This window comes from Schistocerca cancellata, chromosome 7 (assembly GCF_023864275.1).
Source record: "Schistocerca cancellata isolate TAMUIC-IGC-003103 chromosome 7, iqSchCanc2.1, whole genome shotgun sequence".
In the NCBI taxonomy this organism is placed as follows: Eukaryota; Metazoa; Arthropoda; class Insecta; order Orthoptera; family Acrididae; genus Schistocerca; species Schistocerca cancellata.
The window spans coordinates 161,879,387-161,901,914 of NC_064632.1; the positions used below are offsets into that span (position 1 = coordinate 161,879,387).

At 39.0% G+C, this 22,528-nt stretch overlaps 1 protein-coding gene across 1 annotated transcript in view; it reads left to right on the plus strand.

Moving 5' to 3' along the window:
- The window catches only part of LOC126092497 (UNC93-like protein MFSD11), a 246,955-nt gene that overhangs the window by 210,225 nt on the left and 14,202 nt on the right, over positions 1 to 22,528 (plus strand). Inside the window, exons 5-6 of the mRNA XM_049908119.1 lie at positions 4,131 to 4,256; positions 8,221 to 8,389. Of these exons, the coding sequence (XP_049764076.1) occupies positions 4,131 to 4,256; positions 8,221 to 8,389 (295 nt within the window). The remainder of the gene's footprint in view (positions 1 to 4,130; positions 4,257 to 8,220; positions 8,390 to 22,528) is intronic.

Genomic DNA, 22,528 nt, shown 5'->3' on the forward strand with positions numbered 1-22,528 from the left:
AATAGCACCACATGAAATGCATTATGGGCAGCATTTGTTTGGGGTAACTCCAGCCACATAATGCGGTATATATTACAAATAGCTGCCAAAATACCATAATAAATTGAGTGTTTTTAAGAGATTCACCCAGTATACTAAACAGTGTTTTTAGAACATTCTTTTTATACTATTTTATTATCTTTGTCAATATTATAAAAAGGATAGATTGCTACTCACCATATAGTGGAGATTTTGAGTTGCAGGCAGGCAGAATAAAAAGACTGACAAAAAGACTGACAAAGATGTGAGATTTTAACCAAAAGATCTCCTTCTAAAATAGATAACAAACACACACACACACACACACACACACACACACACACACACACACACACACACACACACAAATTGATATGCACATGACCCTCTTTGTGGCCACCGATGTTTGATCTTCTCTTTAGAAGAACAAAGACGTGCTTTGCACGTGCCAGTACATGACTACATCATTATTTTTCAGTCTTCCTCAGACTCCATTCAGTATCAGACTCCAGAAAGATCCTCTCAAATAGATTTTTTGAGAATACTTTAGCTCATTTTACGTTTTTGGAAAGCCATGTAGTGACCCATTTGATTAAATATGCACATATTATTCAGAAGTCTCAGTTTTTGTTAATGTAGTTTATAACTGTGTGATGCTTTGTGTCTAAAGTTGCTGCTTTCTTTCTGATTTACATTATTAAATTCAGCTAGCATAATCATTCATAGCATTAATAAGTTTAATGATAACTTATTGTCAGTAAAGTACACAGATTAAATTTCAATTGTTTGCTTGCTTTCTTGACTCGTTTCTCGGAATATCCTCTTCCTTAAAGGGATTTACAGAACAGTTTGTAGTAATTGAGAAAAAGTCATTGAGTAAACCAGAAGTGATTTCTGTTACAGACCCTCTGCTGTTCCTTATCTGTATAAACAATTTAGGAGACAATCTGAGCAGCCATCTCAGTTCATTTGCAGATGATGCTGCCATTTATCACCTAGGAAAGTCATCAGAATATAAAATGAAATTGCAAAATGAGTTAGAAAAGATATCTGTATGGTGCAAAAATTGGCAGTTGACCCTAAATAATGAAAAGGGTGAGGGCATTCACATGAGTACGAAAAGGAATCCATTAAACTTCAGTTACATAATAAATCAGTCAAATCTAAAGGCAGTAAATTCCACTAAATACCTAGGAATTACACTTATGACTAATTTAAATTGGAAAAAAAAACACACTAAAAATGTTGTGGGGAAGGCTAACTGTAGATTGCATTTTACGGGCAGAACACTTAGAAGACGCAACAGATCTATTAAAGAAACTGCGTACAGTAAACTTGTCTGTCCTCTTTTGAAGTACAGCTGCATGGTGTGGGATCCTTACCAGACAGGGTTAATGGAGTACATCGAGAAAGTTCAAAGAAGAACAGCACATTTTGTATTATCGAGAAATAAGGGAGACGGTGTCACTGATGTGATACAGGATTTGGGGTGGACGCCATTAAAACAAAGGCGTTTTTTGTTGCAGTAGAATCTTCTCATGAAATGTCAATCACCAACTTTCTCCTCTGAATGAGAAAATAATTTGTTGATGCCAATCTAAGTAAGGAGGAACAGTCATCATAATAAAATAAGGGAAATCAGAGCTCACACAGAAAAATATGGGTATTTGTTTTTTCCGCGTGCTGTTAGAGATTGGAATAATAGAGAAATATTGTGAAGGTGGTTCAGTGAACCCTCTGCCAGGCACTTAAGTGTGATTTGCAGAGTATCCATGTAGATGTAGATGAATGAATGCTGTAACTTCCTTAGTAGATGGCTGTATAAGGCACTTAAGATGAGGATATTGTACAACGATTTGAACTACTCACAGCAGAAAGCACTAAGACATCCAAACTAATGTTCATTGTGATGACAGCCTTGCTTTTTACCTTGACATGACCTCATTCAAATTTATGATGTAAAATTAGCAATAACTTTGTATGGATTAATGACAATGACACGGCGAAGAGGTAATTGTATGAGTGTATCAGTAAGTTTCTTACACAATATTTTAAAATAATAACACTTGCAAATTTTATATCTTTATCTGTAAAATGTAGTAGAATGATGAAATATTTTTTTAAATGTGGCAAGACTGAATCTTTCTGCTTGTCTGTGTTAGAATTTTACTGGGCAACATGTTGAAAGACTGAAAGTGTTGCACATGAGTGATGTTTTTCACATAAACTGACTTTGGCACAGAAGCAGTAAAGGACTAACATGCAACCACATACAATTTCCCAGTATCATTTCCACAACATATATGTTGCAAACCATTAATGTTTTTACAGTTCTGTGTCCTCGTAGTCTTTTGCGATGGCATACATGAATAAAACGTTCTCAGTTTTCAAGCCGCGTCAATTCAAATAAAAATCCTCGAGCTTTCAATGACCTTCTCTGCCATCCTCGTCAGGAGTTCACTGACTGCTGGGGCTGCTGCGGTTTCTCACTTACATAACCATGATGACATCATTAGCACCCAATCAGATAGACCAAATCTGATGCGTGCGCCAGGGGCAGGCGCCACCTGATGTCACCAGTGCTGCCACGAGTGATAACTCCACTAGCTGTCCGGGTCGACTTACGCACGTGCACCACATTGGGTCTATCTGATTGGCTGCTGATGAAGTCGTCATGCCTATATAAGCGAGAAACCGTAGCAGACCCAGCAGTCAGTGAACTCCTGATGACGATGGTGGAGATGGTCATTGAAAGCTCAAGGATTTTATTCGAACTGACATGGCTTGAAAACCGAGAACATTTTATTCTTTTTACAGTTCTGATCTATAAAATTTCTGTTTGATTAATTAATTAACTAAAATATCGTGATGGAAAAATCAAGGCTGGAAAATGTTGACAGACCAATACTCACTGAACAGAAGGGGGTGTTGAAGATAGAGCTCCCATTTTATGAGATTAGTGATCTGTAATCATTTATTATACTTATATATTAACTGCAATACCAGTTTTTCGTGGGACACTGCTATTACTAGTACAAAAATTAAAGTAAACAGGGTGATTCAAGACGATATGCAAATATATGTTATTCTACAAGTAAAACTAAAGAAAAAAGTTCATATAAACATAGGTCCACAAATGTTTGGTTACGGATTTACGGCTAATAAAAGATTTTGCCTGATATTTAGCAACTTCGCTAATATGAAGTCATGGCAAAACTGTGCAAGGTTAAAGTAAATCATGATTTCCATTTATTTTGTTGTTATCAGTCTGGTGAATCTAATAAAACATTTCCCAGGCATGTATATGCAGTAGCTATCCAGAACATCAAGAGAAGCAAATATGAAATTAAGAACAACCCTGTGAAATGGGAACGAGCAACAAAATTTGTTCATACATGTGCAGCTAAATGCATTGAACTCGGTGGAGACATTTTTGAACATGTATTGTGAAGTTGTATGTACACTGTACAACTTCCTTAACACTGAGCTTTGTTTTTTCTGGTTTAACATGAATTCATGTGTGCTATGGTATCAATAAAATTAGATTATTTTCCACATTCATACAGTTTCAGTTAATGCTATTACCATCATTTTTCCAAAATTAAATTCTCTACAACTTCTGTTGAAAACTTTGTGTGCAATTGTGTGGAAGTTAATAAAGTAGTTAATAAATTAAAAATTTTACGAAATTATATTTTTGCTTCTGTGGATGTTCTGGAAAACTACTGCAAATACACGTCTGGGACATGTTTTATTAGATTCACCAGATCAATAACAACAAAATAAATGGAAGTCATTCTTTACTTTAATCTTCTACAGTTTTGTGATGGCTTCATAGTAGCAAAGCTGCTAAATTTCTGGCAAAATCTTTCATTACGCGTAACTCCGTAACCAATCATTTGCGGACCTTTGTTTATATGAACTTTTTTCTTTAGTTTTACTTGTAGAATAACATATTAAAATATTTGCATCTCTTCGTGATTCAGTCTGTGTATTATAGTATCAAAAGTCCTAGTTGCTTTGCCTTAATTTTCATTTCACAGCTGAGAAGTTATAGTTGTCTAAGCCTTGCACTAGTGCAAAAAAATTGTATATATTTTTTATTTATACAGGAATTGAACTTTCGTTCTTCAGTGGAGTATATGGGCCAAGTGTAGGATTCACTCTTCAGATTGGGCCAAATGCAAAGCAGCTTGTGGGGTTGTCTGGAATATTTATTGGTGTTGGTGAAGTCACAGGTGAGACTGATTAACCTGTTCACAGCATATTATCATCCAAAATTTTATTTGCAAGTATATCACCACTATTAGTTGATTGTTTGATTTTTTGCCCAACCAACTGTTGTAGATGTAGATAACAAACATGCAAATAAAATTCTGCTGCAATGTGTATAATATGTTTGTTTCAAGTTTTTCTCTGCTAAATGTAAACCATTAAATTTTATAGTTTCACACACAAAAATCAAATAGTTATACATAATTACTAAGATATATCAGGTCAGAATCATCCTGCTATTGTACGTGACATTAGGCTTTAGCGCCTGCGACTGTCTGGCTGAAGGTGAGGCAGCCATTACCTTACTGTTTGAACTAAGGGAGGATCAACTGCTTCAGATAGAGGAATTCTCCTTTAGGAGAACTGTTGAAGGTTTTGTAAATGACACATTTTCAATTAAAAACCTGCTGCCATCCACATGGTACAGAGGACTGTTAAAGGCTAAAGCAGACCAACTGTGACAGAAAACCCACTGTAGTCTTAGGCCTAAGAAGCCAGATAGAGAGAGAGGATTGAATTGATTGCTTCCAAATGGAAATGGACCTTGGAATATCCAATTCTTGGACTAAGTAGTACCCACAGACATAATCCAAGCAAGATGGCACACAGCTTTGTGATAATCCAGGACTTGAATTGGTGCAAAAACTTCAAAGAAGACTACAGACACAAATAGAGAGAATAAATATAACAACATTAACTGAGAAAAGTGAAAATCGGTGGGCTTAGAGAAGAATAGAAAGATACCAGTCCTCAGATTTAGTGAAAATAAACAGAAAAAGAGATAGCTGAGAAAGATCTAACCATTTAACTGACATAGGAACAAGAAAGAGATGAGAAATGGTGTTGTCCTGATATTAGTGGAGGAATTACAAAGGCCAACAGATATTCAGTATGCCAACAAGAGGATTGAGAAGGCAACAATTCATATGGTGTAGGAGAAGTTAATTTTGATGCACTTAAATGCAGCCAAGTGTGGATACACCAAAGATATGTTTCCAGGTAGACCCTGAAGAGACAGCCTCTGATTGGAGGGGGAGGGGGAGAGACCTAAATGTGCAGCTTAAGTCAGGTAGAACTGCATTTGAAAAAGTGTTGGACCACATAGCTACGCTCAAAGAAATGCAGATCATCATCTCCTATGCTCCTCAATGAGGAGTGGTTTAGTTGTGCAAAACACTCAGTTTAAGGGTAGGACCATTCCAATCTATCACTGATAACATCATTGCTGATGAAGCAGTAGACTTGTGACTGACGTCAAGGCGATACCTAGTGACCACTGACTTTAAGTAGCACAACTGTGTAGTATTCATGAAATATACCCAAAAGCTGGAGGAAGACAGCGAAAATAATATAGGATTGCTGTTCAGAGTAGTGAATAATGAACTAAAGTCTTTGGTTAGCATACAGGGGATGGAGGATGTCAATCGAAATCTAGTCAGGATGGGGCAAGAGGTTGGGGAGGTCATAAAGAACTATTTTGATCATCTAGACAGATAGCAGCCAATTATAGAAAACCTGCAATCATCTGGGCATGGACTGAAGCAGCACTTAAGATTATACTGAATAGGAAATCACCAGGAATCAATGTGAAAAAGACTAAAGCAGAAGTGGCCCAAGGTATACAGTGGCTGTATAGAATACTCAGTGCAGCATGGAAGGACAACACAATGCTGAAAGGTTGGAGCAAAGGTGTTGTTACATCTCTGTTCAGGAAAGGTAATCATCAAAAGTTTTCTACCTTTAGAGGAACTGCACTTCTTTCACATAGTCCGAAGATTCTTGAGAAGCTCCTGGAGCAGATATTAAAAACAATATTGGATCCACAGTTAGAAGAGTAACACTATGGATATGGGCCACAAAAAGTCAATAGCAGATATGATATCCAGTGTCCTTATGTTAATGGAGAAATACCAAGAGAAAAGTGAATTATTGGCTTCTTTTGGTCCTTGATATTGAGAAAGTACATTATACTGTGAAAAACAAATAAAAGGTGCTTACAAGTTTAGTGGGGAAGATTAAATGTTTATGAGCACAGTACTAGCGATTGCAATTTGGCAAAAGTCATTCACCCCAGTTTCAGACTAAGTGACACTCAGAAAGGTAATGCCCCATTGCCATTTCTCTTATCATGAATGACATAATGAACATCAAGAAATCCAATGCATAATTAAATGCTCTGGATTTTGTGTATGATTTTGTGACCCAGGAAGAAAAAGTGCTGGAAATATAGTTGAGGCTGGACAAATGGATCAATAAATTTCAGAAATACAGTCTAAAAGTAAGTGAAGCCAAACAGTAGTATCAGCAGTGAATAGTAAGGCGTAACCAGCAAACATCAAGTTAGGTTATTGCTCCCCGGGAAAGATGGAAAATCCTACCTACCTTGGTAGTGTAATAGCTCAAGACAGTCTGGCCATGAAGGAAGTTATAAATAGTGTTCAGAAGATCTCATATTTCCATCAACATGTTAGTCTGCTTTTGTGGGATCCCAAAATGCCAAGAAAATGAAAATCAGTTATGAACAACATCTACATCAAACCAAGGCTAAGAAAGGCTATAAAGAGCAACCCATTACAACTACAGGTGTCAGAGATGTAGCTCTTGAGTTCTGCAGTACATAAAACAAAACTGGACAAATTAAGAAAACTAATAGAACAACTCATAAAATTTAGAACTAAGTGGTTAGGGTGCTCATAAAGGATGAAAGCAACAAGGTTGGCGAATGGGAAGACTGAAAACACAGTGGATGAATATTACAGGTGGAATGGAAGGAACACCAGATGGTATCATGAACTATAAGATTTATTTGGATCAGAAAATGACTGTCACTTCAGTCCAGGTGAACAAGGCAGGAAGCAATGTTGTCCATTTGTTCTTATCATTGCACATAATATGACTGCCAGAGCAACAGCTAGGCAGGTAGTGGATACATTCACTCTTTTTTTTTTTTACTGAATTCTCTTTGCAGGGCCATGCTAGCCCTACTGCTTTCCTGTCCACTTTCACTGTCAGCTTTAGCATTCTCTTGCAAGAAGCATCTGTGCTGCACACAAAGACAAAGCGAACAAAAAATTAATTATAACAGTTACATTACCTGTTGCAATTGTTCACTATGTACTAGTAACCATGTAACACTGATGAAGAGAACAGTGTGCATGGCCTAGCTCATTCTGTGGGTGATTGTTGCCATGGTAGCTGTTCTGTAAATAGTTCTTGTGAGCTACTTTGTTATTCCAGTTAAGGTATAATTTACAACATTTGTGGCCCAGTCAGTCAACTATGCTTAAGAGAAAATACTTACTACTGTATACTTAAAAACTAATTGGACAATGTAGTTTTGAGTACTCGTAAGAAGTTCCAGGCACCAATGGGACAGTTCGTTTGTAAACAAATGCAGCTATTTATTTAGTTGGCAGATGCAAAAAGTTTACTTCTCAAATTGATGTGACAACTCATTTCATATATTGATGGCTGTTTCAATGGGGCAAATGTTGTGTATGTCCTGTTATGCATTAAACAGAAGTGTAGGGTGTGGAATGAATTCACTCACATGAATGTTGTGAAAAGAATTTCTGTTCAGTGAAAGATTTTGAAATCTACTTATTTTGCTTGATGTATTAATGAGATAATAGCATCATATAATTTTAAATTATTTCATATGCTTAAATATTTTTAATAACAAAATTCAGTTTATAGGCTATACTTTGAAGAATAAGACTCCAGAATTCAGAAAATGGTCATCATTGTTCTGCAAGAGAATTGTTAGTAATATTAATAAAATAATATACAGTAACACGGGACTGACAGAAACCAAAGCATTTTCAAAGACTATAAATTTAATACATTGTTGCTCAATACTGTTGTATATGCTTTCACTAGTAATGCATGCCATGACCTTAATTTACTGCTGTTGTTACCTTTTTGCAGGTGGATTGTTGTTTGGAATTTTAGGACATAAAACAATACGATGGGGCAGAGACCCAATTGTAATAATGGGCTTTGTAATACATCTCCTCTCATTTTTTCTCATATTCCTCAATCTGCCTAATTCAGCACCATTTCAAGATACTAATGATGAAGCTTACATTTCAAGCAGGTAAACATTTTCTTCATGATGTAATAATTAGAAAATTATTTCTTTCCTTCTGCTTTCTTATTGTATGGCACTGCATACTCTTTCATGGTCACTTTGTAATACTCTTGCAAATAAGTGGGCATTACTGAACGATATTCCATTGTACTTGTGCATAGTGCTTGTAATAACTACCACAGCAAAATTTCAGGTAAGAAATAATAGGAACAGAACAATCTGTTAAAATCCCATTGGTTTTTTATTATTCTTTCATATCCAAATTCCAGATATAAAGAGTCTTTTTCTGTTCTAAAATAGGACATTACAGAAACAGAACTGATTGATATAAAACAGTTGATATAAAACAATAAGTAAAACAATTTGTTATCTAGTGCAACGATCCATTATAGTCAACATAAGATTTGAGTGAGCTGTAATTCAACAAACTTGCAGCTGTAAATGTCACCAAATGACTTTGCTGGTGTAAAGGCAGAATGTGGTGCTACAGAAGAATGCTCAAGATTTGATGGGCAGATGGCATAACTAATGAGGAGGTACTGAATAGAATGGGGAGAAGAGAAATTTGTGGCACAAATAATGAATACAGTAAGCAATTTCAAAAGGATTTAGTTGCAGTAGTTATTCGGGGATGAAGAGACTTGAACTGGATAGAGTAGTGTGGAAAGCTGCATCATACCAGTCTTTGGACTGAAGGCCACAACAACAACAACAACAACAGACAGACAGAAAGGAAAAAAACTGAAGTTAATTGTTTACAAGAAGTACAGCAGCCGCAGTTTGCATCATATAGTATATGCAACACCTTCTATATTGCAGACCAACCAACCAACCTTGGTTCTTTCCAATATGCTAGTTTAAAATGTTTTTTCTTTTCTTTTTTTCTCTCTTTCTTTTTTTTTAAAAAAAAAAAAACACCAATGTGCTATTGATATGAACCTGTCCAGGTGATAGCAGCATCACCGAGTGAGGAATGGCTGCTAGTCAGACTCACACATGTTGCGTGTACTATCAGTGAGTGTGCTATCCGTGTGTAGAATGAGGAAGACACGCAGACTATCTGAATTTGACCAAGTGCAGATTGTGATGGGGCAGAGGCATGGCAAAAGCATTTTGGAAACTGCACAACTTGTCAGGTTTTCGAGGAGTACTGTGGTGAATGTCTTCAACATGCGGCAAAACCAAGGTGCAACCAAGTCCAGATGTGGAATTGAGTGGCCACCCCTCATTACAGATATCAGAGATCATAGGCTGGCCAGACTGGTAAAACAGGATAGGCGGTGAACTGCAGTGGAACTAACATCAGAGTTTAATGCTGGGCAGAGTACAAGTGTGTCTGATCACACAGTTCACTGGATACTCCTAATGACAGGCTTCCACAGCCGATGACCTATGCATGTACCAATTTAACACCATGACACCAGCAACTAAGACTGAAATTTGCACATGACCATCGACACGGGATGTTGGCACAGCAACAGAGTGTTGCATGGTCTGATGAATCCCAATACCTTCTTCATCATGCCAATGGGAGGTTACAAATCAGTCATGTTCCAGGGGAGCAGCTCCTTGACAACTGTACTGCAGGATGGAGAAAAGCTGGCAGCGGCTCCCTTATGCTCTGTGGAACATTCATGTAGGCATCCATAGGTCCAGTGGAGCTTGAGCAAGGCCCTGTGACAGCCAAGCAGTATCATACACTAGTTGCAGACTATGTACACTCCTTGATGAGAATCATGTTTCCTGATAACAGTGGCATTTTTCAACAAATGCATCATGTCACAAGGCTAGGAGTGTGATGGAGTGGTTTTTTTGGTGGCGGTGAATCTGTGTGCTTCCATTGAGCTGACAGGCGCTTTGTTTCTGGATTGAAAAATGGCATCCATGTCTCATCCATTGTCACAACCGACGAAAAGAAAGTCCCATTCATGCTGTCGTTGTGCGTCAACATTGTTTGGCAACATACCACACGGGCAGCCGTGTGGTCGTCCGTCAGCATTCGTGGCACCCACCTGGATGACACTTTTCGCATTTTCAGGTCGTCATGCAGGACTGTGTGCACAGAACCCACAGAAATGCCAACTCTGGAGGCGATCTGTTCAACAGTCATTCGGCGATCCCCCAAAACAATTCTCTCCACTATCTCGATCATGTCGTCAGACCGGCTTGCGCGAGCCCGCGGTTGTGTCGGTTTATTGTCACACGATGTTCTGCCTTCATTTAACTGTCGCACCCACAAACGCACTTTCGACACATCCATAACTCCATCACCACATGTCTCCTTCAACTGTTAATGAATTTCAATTGGTTTCACACCACGCAAATTCAGAAAACGAATGATTGCATGCTGTTCAAGTAAGGGAAACGTCGCCATTTTAAGTGTTTAAAACAGCCCCCATTCTCGCCGCTCGCGGTAAAATTCCATTTGCCGTACGGTGCTGCCATCTCTGGGACGTATTGACAATGAACGCGGCCTCATTTTAAAACAATGCGCATGTTTCTATCTCTTTCCAGTCTGGAGAAAAAAAATCGGAGGCCTTAGAACTTGAATGGACCTCATACAACTGCCCTACACAGAATTTTTACATCATAATAAAAATAAAATGAAAATTGAGGATCGCATTGATAAAATATTGCAGATACACCATATTTATGTAAGAAACTGTGTCAGTAAAAGATGTTAGTAAGTTTTTATTAACTGTACCTGGTTAAATTAGCCTTGTAGCGTCATAAAAAAGTCTGTGCGAACTTTTATATTTCTGTTGTATTAGTTATTCAGTGGTCCAGTTAACCACTATGATATGAGTGACTATGCTAGATTTTAGCTTCTTGGCAATTTTCAAATTGTTGTGTAATTATATTTCATCAAGACAGTCTTCAAAAATCATCTACATCTACATCCATACTCCGCAAGCCACCTGACGGTGTGTGGTGGAGGGTACCTTGAGTACCTCTATCGGTTCTCCCTTCTATTCCGGTCTCGTATTGTTCGTGGAAAGGAGGATTGTCGGTATGCCTCTGTGTGGGCTCTAATCTCTCTGATTTTATCCTCATGCTCTCTTCGCGAGATATACGTAGGAGGGAGCAATATACTGCTTGACTCTTCGGTGAAGGTATGTTCTCAAAACTTTGACAAAAGCCCGTACCAAGCTACTGAGCGTCTCTCCTGCAGAGTCTTCCACTGGAGTTTATCTATCATCTCCGTAATGCTTTCGCGATTACTAAATGATCCTGTAATGAAGCGCGCTGCTGTCCGTTGGATCTTCTCTATATCTTCTATCAACCCTATCTGGTACAGATCCCACACTGCTAAGCAGTATTCAAGCAGTGGGTGAACAAGCGTACTGTAACGTACTTCCTTTGTTTTCGGATTGCATTTCCTTAGGATTCTTCCAATGAATCTCAGTCTGGCATCTGCTTTAACGACGATCAACATTATATGACCATTCCATTTTAAATCACTCCTAATGTGTACTCCCAGATAATTTATGGTATTAACTGCTTCCAGTTGCTGACCTGCTATTTTGTAGCTAAATGATAAAGGATCTATCTTTCTGTGTATTCTCAGCACATTACACTTGTCTACATTGAGATTCAATTGCCATTCCCTGCACCATGAGTCAATTCGCTGCAGATCCTCCTGCATTTCAGTACAATTTTCCATTGTTACAACCTCTCGATACACCACAGCATCATCTGCAAAAAGCCTCAGTGAACTTCCGATGTCATCCACCAGGTCATTTATGTATATTGTGAATAGCAACGGTCCTATGACACTCCCCTGCGGCACACCTGAAATCACTCTTACTGCGGAAGACTTCTCTCCATTGAGAATGACATGCTGCGTCCTGTTATCTAGGAACTCCTCAATCCAATCACACAATTGGTCTGATAGTCCATATGCTCTTACTTTGTTCATTAAACGACTGTGGGGAACTGTATCGAACGCCTTGCGGAAGTCAAGAAACATGGCATCTACCTGTGAACCTGTGTCTATGGCCCTCTGAGTCTTGTGGACAAATAGCGCGAGCTGGGTTTCACATGACTGTCTTTTTCGAAACCCATGCTGATTCCTACAGAGTAGATTTCTAGTCTCCAGAAAAGTCATTATACTCTAACACAATACGTGTTAAAGGAAGACCCCCTCCCGCAGGGAGCTCAGAACTCCTTTGTGAATACATGGTTGGCTACCACGTGGCCCCAGCCTTTGCGGCATTCATTCCTTTCTGTGCTGCAATTTATACATCCACTACCCCTTCCCCTTTGCCTCTTCATCGGATGGTTGTCTTGGTGCAGATCTTCCTTGGACTTAGTTTATGATTGGGAGTAGAATTCCCAGTTCCAGCATTTACTACAACTTTTCATTAAATAAACACATATTCCCCATTGTTGGGTCAGGTATATGGGCAGAACATCAAGAGCAAACAGATGTTTCTTTGCTGGTGTATGCTTTTTCCTAAACGTCATCAACGTGTCCATGATGAAAGCACAGTGCGTGACTGTCCCTTATCAACAATCACTTGGTTGAGCTGGTGCGGCAGTGCATCCTGGAGAACCACTGCTTCACAATTATCGAGCTCAGCAGCCATTTTAAGCAGATATTGTGATCCTTGTTACATGCAATTGTCACTAAGCACCTGCTGTTCATGAAATTGTATGCCAGGTGGGTGCTGAATAACCTGACACCAGTGTACAAAACGAAACACTTTGGTGCAGCACTGGAATTTCTGCGGTGGCATCATGACGACGGTGACAAGATCCTCGACAGGATAGTCACTGGCGATGACATGTCAATTTCTCACTTGGCCCCAGAGACCATTGGCTTCACTGTGGGTCACATTCACAGGCAGCAGGCTTATAAAACACAGGAATATAAAAGTTGATCCCATTATATGACAAGTGTCTCAGTTCTTTTGGTGACTATGTCAAAAAATAGCTCACACATTTGTGTACCAGTTGCCCATAAGGTTTTTCATGAAACTTTGTTGTCTTTGTTTTTAAGAAATAGGGAAACTTCCTTTCTGGGTGTGCCTCATATCTTCTGCTGGTGGCCTTGATGCCCCACCAGTGTCTATGAAAGGACAGTCCTCTTTTAATGCAGAGAGGTATGATCCTAAAATGTTCCCTTCCCTGGCTGTGCTATGGAAAGAATGTAGGGCTAAGTGGTAAGTAGAGAAATACTCCCCCAGTACTTAGTTTAGACACTCCCTTCTTGGCCACAAAGCCTTTATTCTTTGCAGAAACTGTAGAGGACCAGTTTGGGGAAGTTGCAGCCATCTCCAACATGAAGAGTGGGTCAATTCTGATCAAAGCAGCATCCCCTATCCAGTCATGATGGGCACTGCTTATTTGTAATAAGCTGGGGGACGTACCAGTGACTGTCACTTGCCATAAAAGTCTTAATATGGCTCAGGACATCATTTTGCAGAGAGATCTGCTCTTACTCTCTGATGATGTCTGTCAACTTGGAGCAAAGTGTACACTTTGTCTGTTGTGTAAATAGGGGGCCAAAAGACAATAGGGTCGCTACTGGTGGCTTCATCTTGGCCTTTGATGGTGATTCATTGCAGGAAAATGTCAGGGCGATGGTATACTGATGTGATGTGGAACCGTACAGAAGACAGTATCTTGGTGGTCATCAGAAATTGCAGAGGCCATTAGACATGATAGGCAGGCTCTCCAATGTGATAAGCAGCATCCATCGACAGAGCACTTCATTGCCTTCAAGCTGCTCTGTGCCAGAGTCCACCATCTAATAAAATGACAGAAGTAAGAATGCTGGAACCAGTACATTTCAACCATCAGACCATATTTCTATCCTTCGCTGGTTTGGGCTAAGATCAGACATCTCTGTGGATACCAGATACTTGCACGTTTACCTGGTATTACCTTGAACGGCACTGTCTACACTGACCCAGATGCTATCTCTGAACATTTTGCTCTGCATTATGCTCAAACCTCAGTATCTGACAATTATCAACCTTCTTTCATGTTCTAAAACAGTGAGTGGGGCAAAAGCAATTATCTTTTACTACATGTGACCTAGAGCGGGAATTCATCAGTGTCTTAGACCACTGCCCTGTCACTGCCCCAGAACCGAACCGTATCCACAACCAAATACTCGAGCATCTATCACTGGATTGTCAGCGTCATATCCTTGCCATCTTCAACTATATTTGGAGTGAGGGCAAGTTCCCATCACAATGTTGTAAAAGTATCATTGTTCCATTGCTGAAAATAGGTAAGCAACCCCTTAGAGATGAACAGTTATCACCCAATAATTCTCACTAATGTTCTCTGCAAATTTCTTGAACACGTGGTGATCTGGCAGCTATGTTGGCTCCTTGAGTCTCAAGGTCTACTGGATCCATCCCAGGATGGTTTTCGCCAATGCTATTCCACACCTAGAGTCTACCATTCCTGGGGCCCACTCTCAGTTTTCATCTAGAAGTTTCTGTCACACCATATGTTCTGTGTTTGAGTTCGTGCTTCCCACAATATGCTCCATATCCAAGAGAACAGGGTCCCTTAGGGCTCTGTACAGAGCGTCCCTCTCTTACTAGTAGCCATCAACGGCCTAGCAACAGCTGTGGGATCCTCAGTATCACCCTCCTTGTACATGACTATTTTTGCCTCCAGTATTGCTCCTCTAGTGTGGGTTTCACTGAACGTTGACTGCAATGGGCCTATGAAGGTCACAGGCACGGGCCCTCACCCATGGCTTTCGATTTTCGGCTGCCAAGATCATGTCATGCTCTACTGTCAATGTCATACTGTTCACCCACAACCAGAACTTTAACTCAATGACCACGGATAACAAGATAGCGGAGATGTTGTGTGTACAAGTGAGTAGTGTTCCTGCGAAAAACGAAAATAATATCGGTAAAAGTACAGTGTGTGTGAATTGTAAGGACGAAATTACTAAGTTAAATGAGTGTATTTCTAGCCTTCAGCAAATCGTCAGTGTATTGAGTAGTGAGACGTCAGAACTTCGAAAAGAAATAAGTGAGTCATTAGTCAAACAAACGGCCAGTTCTCTTCCGCAAAAAAACTTTAACGAGTGGACAAATATACCATATAAAAACAGAGGTGTGAATACGAAAGCATCACCAGGGAGTAAAAACACCAAGCAGTTGGCTGTTAAAAACAAATTTCAAGTTCTTTCTGTGAGTGAAGAGGCGGATTTAGGCCTAACATCGGTAAGGGAACATGAACTTTTGAACAAACTTTGTAATCAGAATGGTGATACAGGCTCTGAGTTCAGCATTAACGCAAACAATGAAGGTGCGAAATTGAGCATGCCATCTATTGTACATAATAATGGGACATCTATTGCACGTAGTAATGAGAAAGACACTATCAATCAAAACGTACAACAGTGCAAAGACGAAAGTAATGTATTATTTTTAACGGACAGTCACGGCAGAAAAATGATGAGACTATTCAAAGAAAACACGAAATATGACGCAACAGGTTTTGTGAAGCCAGGAGCAACAGCAAAAAACATTATTGGTGTTGATTTACAAGACAAAATGTCGGGAAAAAATGACTATGTCGTGTGTATAGCGGGTGCAAGTGATGTTGCGAAAAATGAAGCAAATGACTGTCTCACTGAACTAAAGAATTTCCTGGAACGCAGTAAACAAAAAAATACGATAGTTGCAACATTACCACACAGATATGATCTAATGTATCACTCGTGTGTAAATAAAGAAATTAGTAAAACTAACATTAAAATAAAACAGATGTGTTCTTTGTTTGGAAAATGTAGCGTCCTTGATATAGGCAAATTGGACAGATGCCAGCATACCAAACACGGAATGCATCTAAATTATGAAGGAAAAAACTTTGTACGTAAAATGATAAAAGAAATCATTGCAACCAGAAAAATTCCATGTACCGGTATGGGACCAGTCTCAGCAAAAGAAAAAGGAGCATCCTCAAAAGCAGCAGAATCGTCAGTGGCGGAACCAACAGCTAAAACAACATATTCAGCGGTAACTATTGCCCGTCCTACACGCAACAGAAAACAAACTCAGCGTTTTTATGGTGAGTCACACGAGAGATTAGGATTCAAAGTTGCGTGAAGCATCTCTCTCGTGTGTTCAATATGAGTTTTTCACACCCCAAGCAATACTATCAACTAATGTACTGAAAAAAGCCACTCCTAGCAAACATCATGCAAATGCAGAGGTGAGAAAAAATCAAACTTTGTCTTTATTCCACCAAAATACAGGGTGATTCAAAAAGAATACCACAACTTTAGGAATTTAAGACTCTGCAACGACAAAAGGCAGAGCTAAGCACTATCTGTCGGTGAATTAAGGGAGCTATAAAGTTTCATTTAGTTGTACATTTGTTCGCTTGAGGCGCTGTTGACTAGGCGTCAGCGTCAGTTGATGCTAAGATGGCGACCGCTCAACAGAAAGCTTTTTGTGTTATTGAGTACGGCAGAAGTGAATCGACGACAGTTGTTCAGCGTGCATTTTGAACGAAGTATGGTGTTAAACCTCCTGATAGGTGGTGTATTAAATGTTGGTATAAACAGTTTACAGAGAATGGGTGTTTGTGCAAAGGGAAAAGTTCTGGACGGCCGAGACGGCTGGAGATGTTAGAGAATTGGCTGTTCCCTCAGCTCGAACAAGAAGCACAACAATTCATATTTCAGCAGGATGGAGCGCCACCACAATGGCACTTATCTGTCCGTAACTACCTGAACGTCAACTACCCGAGGTGATGGATCGGCCGCCAGGCAGCCCGTGACAGAGCACTTCATCACTGGCCTCCAAGAAGCCCTGATCTTATCCCCTGCGATTTTTTCTTATGGGGGTATGTTAAGGATATGGTGTTTCGGCCACCTCTCCCAGCCACCATTGATGATTTGAAACGAGAAATAACAGCAGCTATCCAAACTGTTATGCCTGATATGCTACAGAGAGTGTGGAACGAGTTGGAGTATCGGGTAGATATTGCTCGAGTGTCTGGAGGGGGCCATATTGAACATCTCTGAACTTGTTTTTGAGTGGAAAAAAAACCTTTTTAAATACTCTTTGTAATGATGTATAACAGAAGGTTATATTATGTTTCTTTCATTAAATACACATTTTTAAAGTTGTGGTATTCTTTTTGAATCACCCTGTATATGTAGCCTCAAGAATAAAATAGACCAGTTGCTAATAAATTTAAAAGACGAGTGTAAAAGTGAGCCTGATATACTGTGTTTCTCAGAACATCACGTTATGAATGGGATCCACATGATACAGATAGCGAACTTTAGTTTAGCTACTCATTACTGTAGATCTGTTACGGAAAAAGGTGGTGTTGCAATATTTATAAAAAATAATATGGTGTATAAATCCCTAGATTTAAGCAAATACTGTGATGAACAACATTTTGAGGTGTGTGGCATTGAGTTAACAGCAGATAGTGCAACTGTTATTGTTCTGGCTACTTACAGGGCACCTGCTGGAAATCTAAATGTATTTCTAAGACAAACTGAATCACTTCTGGCCCACCTATGTAGGAAAACTAAATCTATCATTGTTATGGATGACTTCAATGTGGACCTTTTAACAGAAAATAGAAACAAGACAGATTTTGAACATTTAATGTACTGTTACAATTTAGTACCAGTGGTGGACACTCCAACTAGAGTAACTGCCAGTTCTAGTACTTTAATAGATAATGTATTTGTAGATAAGGATATTTGCAATAATTTAACCATGAAAAATATTATAAATGGTCTCTCTGATCATGAAGGGCAATTCCTCACTCTAAACCAAATGAATGTACAAAGAAAAGAAAATTTCATTTGGAAAACATTTAGGATTATAAACAGACACACCACTGAAACCTTTAATCAGCAATTACGGCTTGTGGACTGGTCTCCTGTATATGCTACAGTTGATGTTAATTCAAAATTTAATATATTTATCAATGAAGTTACAAGCCTTTTTGAAGAAGCATTTCCTAAAAAATCAGTGAGAGAAAACCTGTTCAAATCTGGAAACAATCCTTGGATTACTAAAGGCATCAAAATCTCTTGTAAAACAAGAAGAGAACTATATGCTGCAGCCAGGAGTTCAAATGATAACAGTAGGATTACACACGATAAAATCTACAATAAAGTTCTGAATAAGACAATTCAGGCAGCAAAGAACATGTGCTTGAAGGCAGAAATTGACAACTCGAGCAATAAAGTAAAAACTATCTGGAAATTTGTAAAGAAGGAAACGGGGAAAAATACAGTTTATAGTGAAAATATCCAAATCAAAAGTGAGGGTAATCTTGTTAGCGATCCGAAAACAGTTGCAGACACATTCAACTACAATTTTTTAACAGTAACAGAAAAAATAGGTTTACAAGGGTCCATGAAGCAAGCCATCAATCTTTTGAAAGCTAGAGTACCTGGTTTAGTGCAACACATGAAGGTAAAAACAGTCACTGTTCAAGAAATTGAAAGAGTTATTAAATCCCTGAAAAGTAAAAACTCTGCTGGAATTAACAACATTTCAAACAAATTGTTAATATACTGCTCCAGCCATGTAAGTAAAGTCCTTTGCCACATTTTTGATGCGTCACTTAAGCAAGGAATAGTTCCTGAGAGGCTTAAGTATGCAGTTGTAAAACCGCTGTATAAGAAGGGGGATAAGACAGGCCAATATCACTACTGACAAGCTTTTCAAAAGTTTTAGAGAAACTAATGCATGCCAGGATAGTTAAGCATCTCAGTGAACACAATAGCTTCAGCAAAAGTCAGTTTGGATTTCAGAAAGGTTTGTCAACAGAAGATGCAATATTTGCATTTACTGGCAAACTCATGGAATCTATCAACAAAAAACTGAAAGTGATTGGCATATTTTGTGACCTAACAAAAGCATTTGACTGTGTAAATCACCAAATTCTTTTACAAAAAGCTGCACATCTTGGTATAAGTGGTGCAGCAGGGAAATGGCTCGACTCATATCTGTCAAACAGAAAACAAAAAGTTGTAGAAGATAGTCAAGATGGTGTCCCAATATCTTCAGGATGGGGTACCATTACATGTGGAGTGCCGCAGGGCTCAGTTCTGGGCCCCCTACTTTTTATTATATTTATAAATGATCTTCCTCTCTCTACGGAATATTGTAGATTCACCATTTTTGCGAATGACACTACACTACTTATTGATAATTAGGAAGATAAGCTTGAGGTAACGGCAAATAAGGTTTTAAATGAAACAGTGAACTGGTTCAACATTAATGGTCTTATTTTAAATTACTGTAAAACAAACTACATTCAGTTCCACAAAACATCCAAAGATGAGGAAATATTTGTAAAGGTAGGTGAGCAGAAATAACGAGGGTAGATTCCTCAAAATACCTAGGCTTGCATATTGATAGCAAACTGAATTGGTCCAACCACATCATGGATCTGTGCAAAAGACTAAGTTCAGCAACATATGCATTGCGCATTGTTTCTTCTTATAGAAATACGGAAACCATGAAGTCAGCGTATTGTGGTTACTTTCATGCAATTATGACATTTGGAATTATATTTTGGGGAAATCAACCAATGGCTAAAAAAGTACTGTGTGTACAAAAAAGAGCCATAAGGATCATGTGTGGAGTCCATCCTAGAGCCACATGCAGGAATCTTTTTAAGAAGCTTGAAATACTTACATCCACTGTGCAATATATATTCTCATTGATGTGCTTCATAAGGAAAGAAAAATCCATCTTTAAGCTGAATAGTGCATATCACAGTCACAATACTAGAAGGAAACATGATATCCACTATGAACAGCCAAATCTAAGTATGGTGCAGAAAGGAGTCCATTCCAGTGGCTGTAAGATTTTTAATGCCCTCCCTTCAAGAATTAAGTGTTTGGTAGATGATGATCTCCTGTTTAAAAAAACCTTAAGGCAGTTCCTATTGCAAGGATCATTTTATACATCAGAAGAGTTCCTGAACTACAGTGTTTAACATCTCTTGTATTGTAAATTGCAAATGTATGCCCAAATTTGTATTTGTAATACCGAATATTTTTATTGTAAACATATATTTTGCAATATTTATTTCTCTGTAACATTTATTATTTTGTAATCTTTATCTCTCTTTAAAATGTATTTTTGTAGTGGGACCTAAGTTACTGTTTACTGTTTTGTAATCTCTATCTATATTTAAAATGTATTTTTTTTTTTGTAGTGGGACCTAAGTTACTGTTTACTGTTTTTGTTTTGTTTTATGTATTACCATAAATTCTGGCCAAAAGCTTGTAAAATTGACACGTACGTTCCATATCCTGTGATACTGTCACAACGTGGATCACCGGAACAAGAGATAAATAAATAAAATAATAAAATAAATAACTATTCAATGTGGTGGAGACTAATTGCTTTTTAGACCTGGTCTTTGATTGTCAGTTGATGTGGATTCCCCATCTTTGCCATCTTAAGAAAAAGTGCTGGGTACACCTTAATACACTTTGCTACCTGAGTGCCACTAGCTGGGGTGCAGATTGCACTAGCCTTCTGCAGCTTTACAAAGCCCTGATACAATATCGTCTTGATTATGGCAGCCTGGCATATGGTTTGACATCACCCTCAGCATTGTAGTTACTGGACCCAATACACCACTGTGGGTTTCAACTTGCAGCAGTAGCCTTTCAAACTAGCCTTGTGAACAGCTTACAGATGGAGTCTGGGGTCCCTCCATTGCAGATCAGGTGCCAACAACACCTTGTCAATTATGCTACCCACATTTGCAGCTCCCCTAAGCATCTCTTTCCACATGTAGGATTCCATCTCCCACAACAGTGGCCCAGATCAGGGATTATGACTGCAATCTGCATCTGGTCTTTCCTCCCTGACCTCTTGTTGTTTCCTCTTCCACCTCTTCTCCAGGCCCACACATGTACACCTCTGTGGTGCATCCCTTAGCCACAACTTCATCTTGACCTATCACTTGGTCCTTCCTGAGGCCCTCCGCCACCAATTTTTCTCCGTCCTTGGCACATCCAAGGGTTTCAGAAGTAGTCTACACTGATGACTCTATGGTTGCTGCTCACATGGGCTTTGCTTATACTCACACAGGACATACCGAACTGCATTCCTTGTCGGATGGTTGTAGTGTTTTCACTGTTCATCACCCTACCTGCTCTTTTACTCCCCCTCCCCCCCCCCCCCCACTCTCGTGGTCTGTTAGACTTGTTTATCTTTTGTCTCTGTGTGCTCCTCTTCCTCTTGCCCTGTCCATATTGTTAGTTATTCCTACACATTAATGAATGGCGTACCTCTGGTAAGTGGTGGGTGCTGGGATGTATGTCTCCTCATTTCGCTCTGCTGTCGTGGGTTTCCAGCTGCTCCCTAGACAGGGCATGTTGCCTGCCTATCATCCTCAGTCTCCCTATCTTCTTTCTGTCTCTTTCTCAGTTTCGTTGACCATTGGTAGATCTTGGGTTTTGCACAATACGCTGACCTACAGGCATGTATACCTGTCTATTCAAGGAAATATGGACTGATGACCTAGTTGTTTGGTCCCTTTACCCAACTTCAGTTTTTTTATACTCACAGATCTGCACTTTAAGGCCAGTAAGTATATTCTGAGAAAATTCATTCTGTATATGGCATTAATTTTAAACTTCTATCACAAACAAGCCATCGTGTGCAATCAAGACAACATAGTTTTTAAAAAGGCATACTACTTTACATTTTTATGAAAGCATCAGAATTAGTGCCCAATTGTTCATTAAGGCAAAATGTAAATACACATACCACATGCTTTAAATTAATGTTTTCTGTTTGATATTGTGCAAAGAGTATTAGCAAACAAGTGTTAGATAATGTTTAATTGTTGCACCATGCAGGTCATTTGCTATAGATAAGCAGTATGTGACAGCACTTCATCTGTAAGAGTACTGGAACGTACACTGCCACTGCATTCGTGCCTTGTTTCTTGGGCATAAACATGATGGTGCTGTTAGCATGTCTAGATCTTCAGTTCCCTTTGTCAGATAATAACTGGTTGTCCATTTGAATGGTTATAGGTTTTGATAGATTATGTTCGATAGTGAAGTAGCTACAAAGAGTTGTTGTTGTGGTCTTCAGTCCCGAGACTGGTTTGATGCAGCTCTCCATGCTACTCTATCCTGTGCAAGCTTCTTCC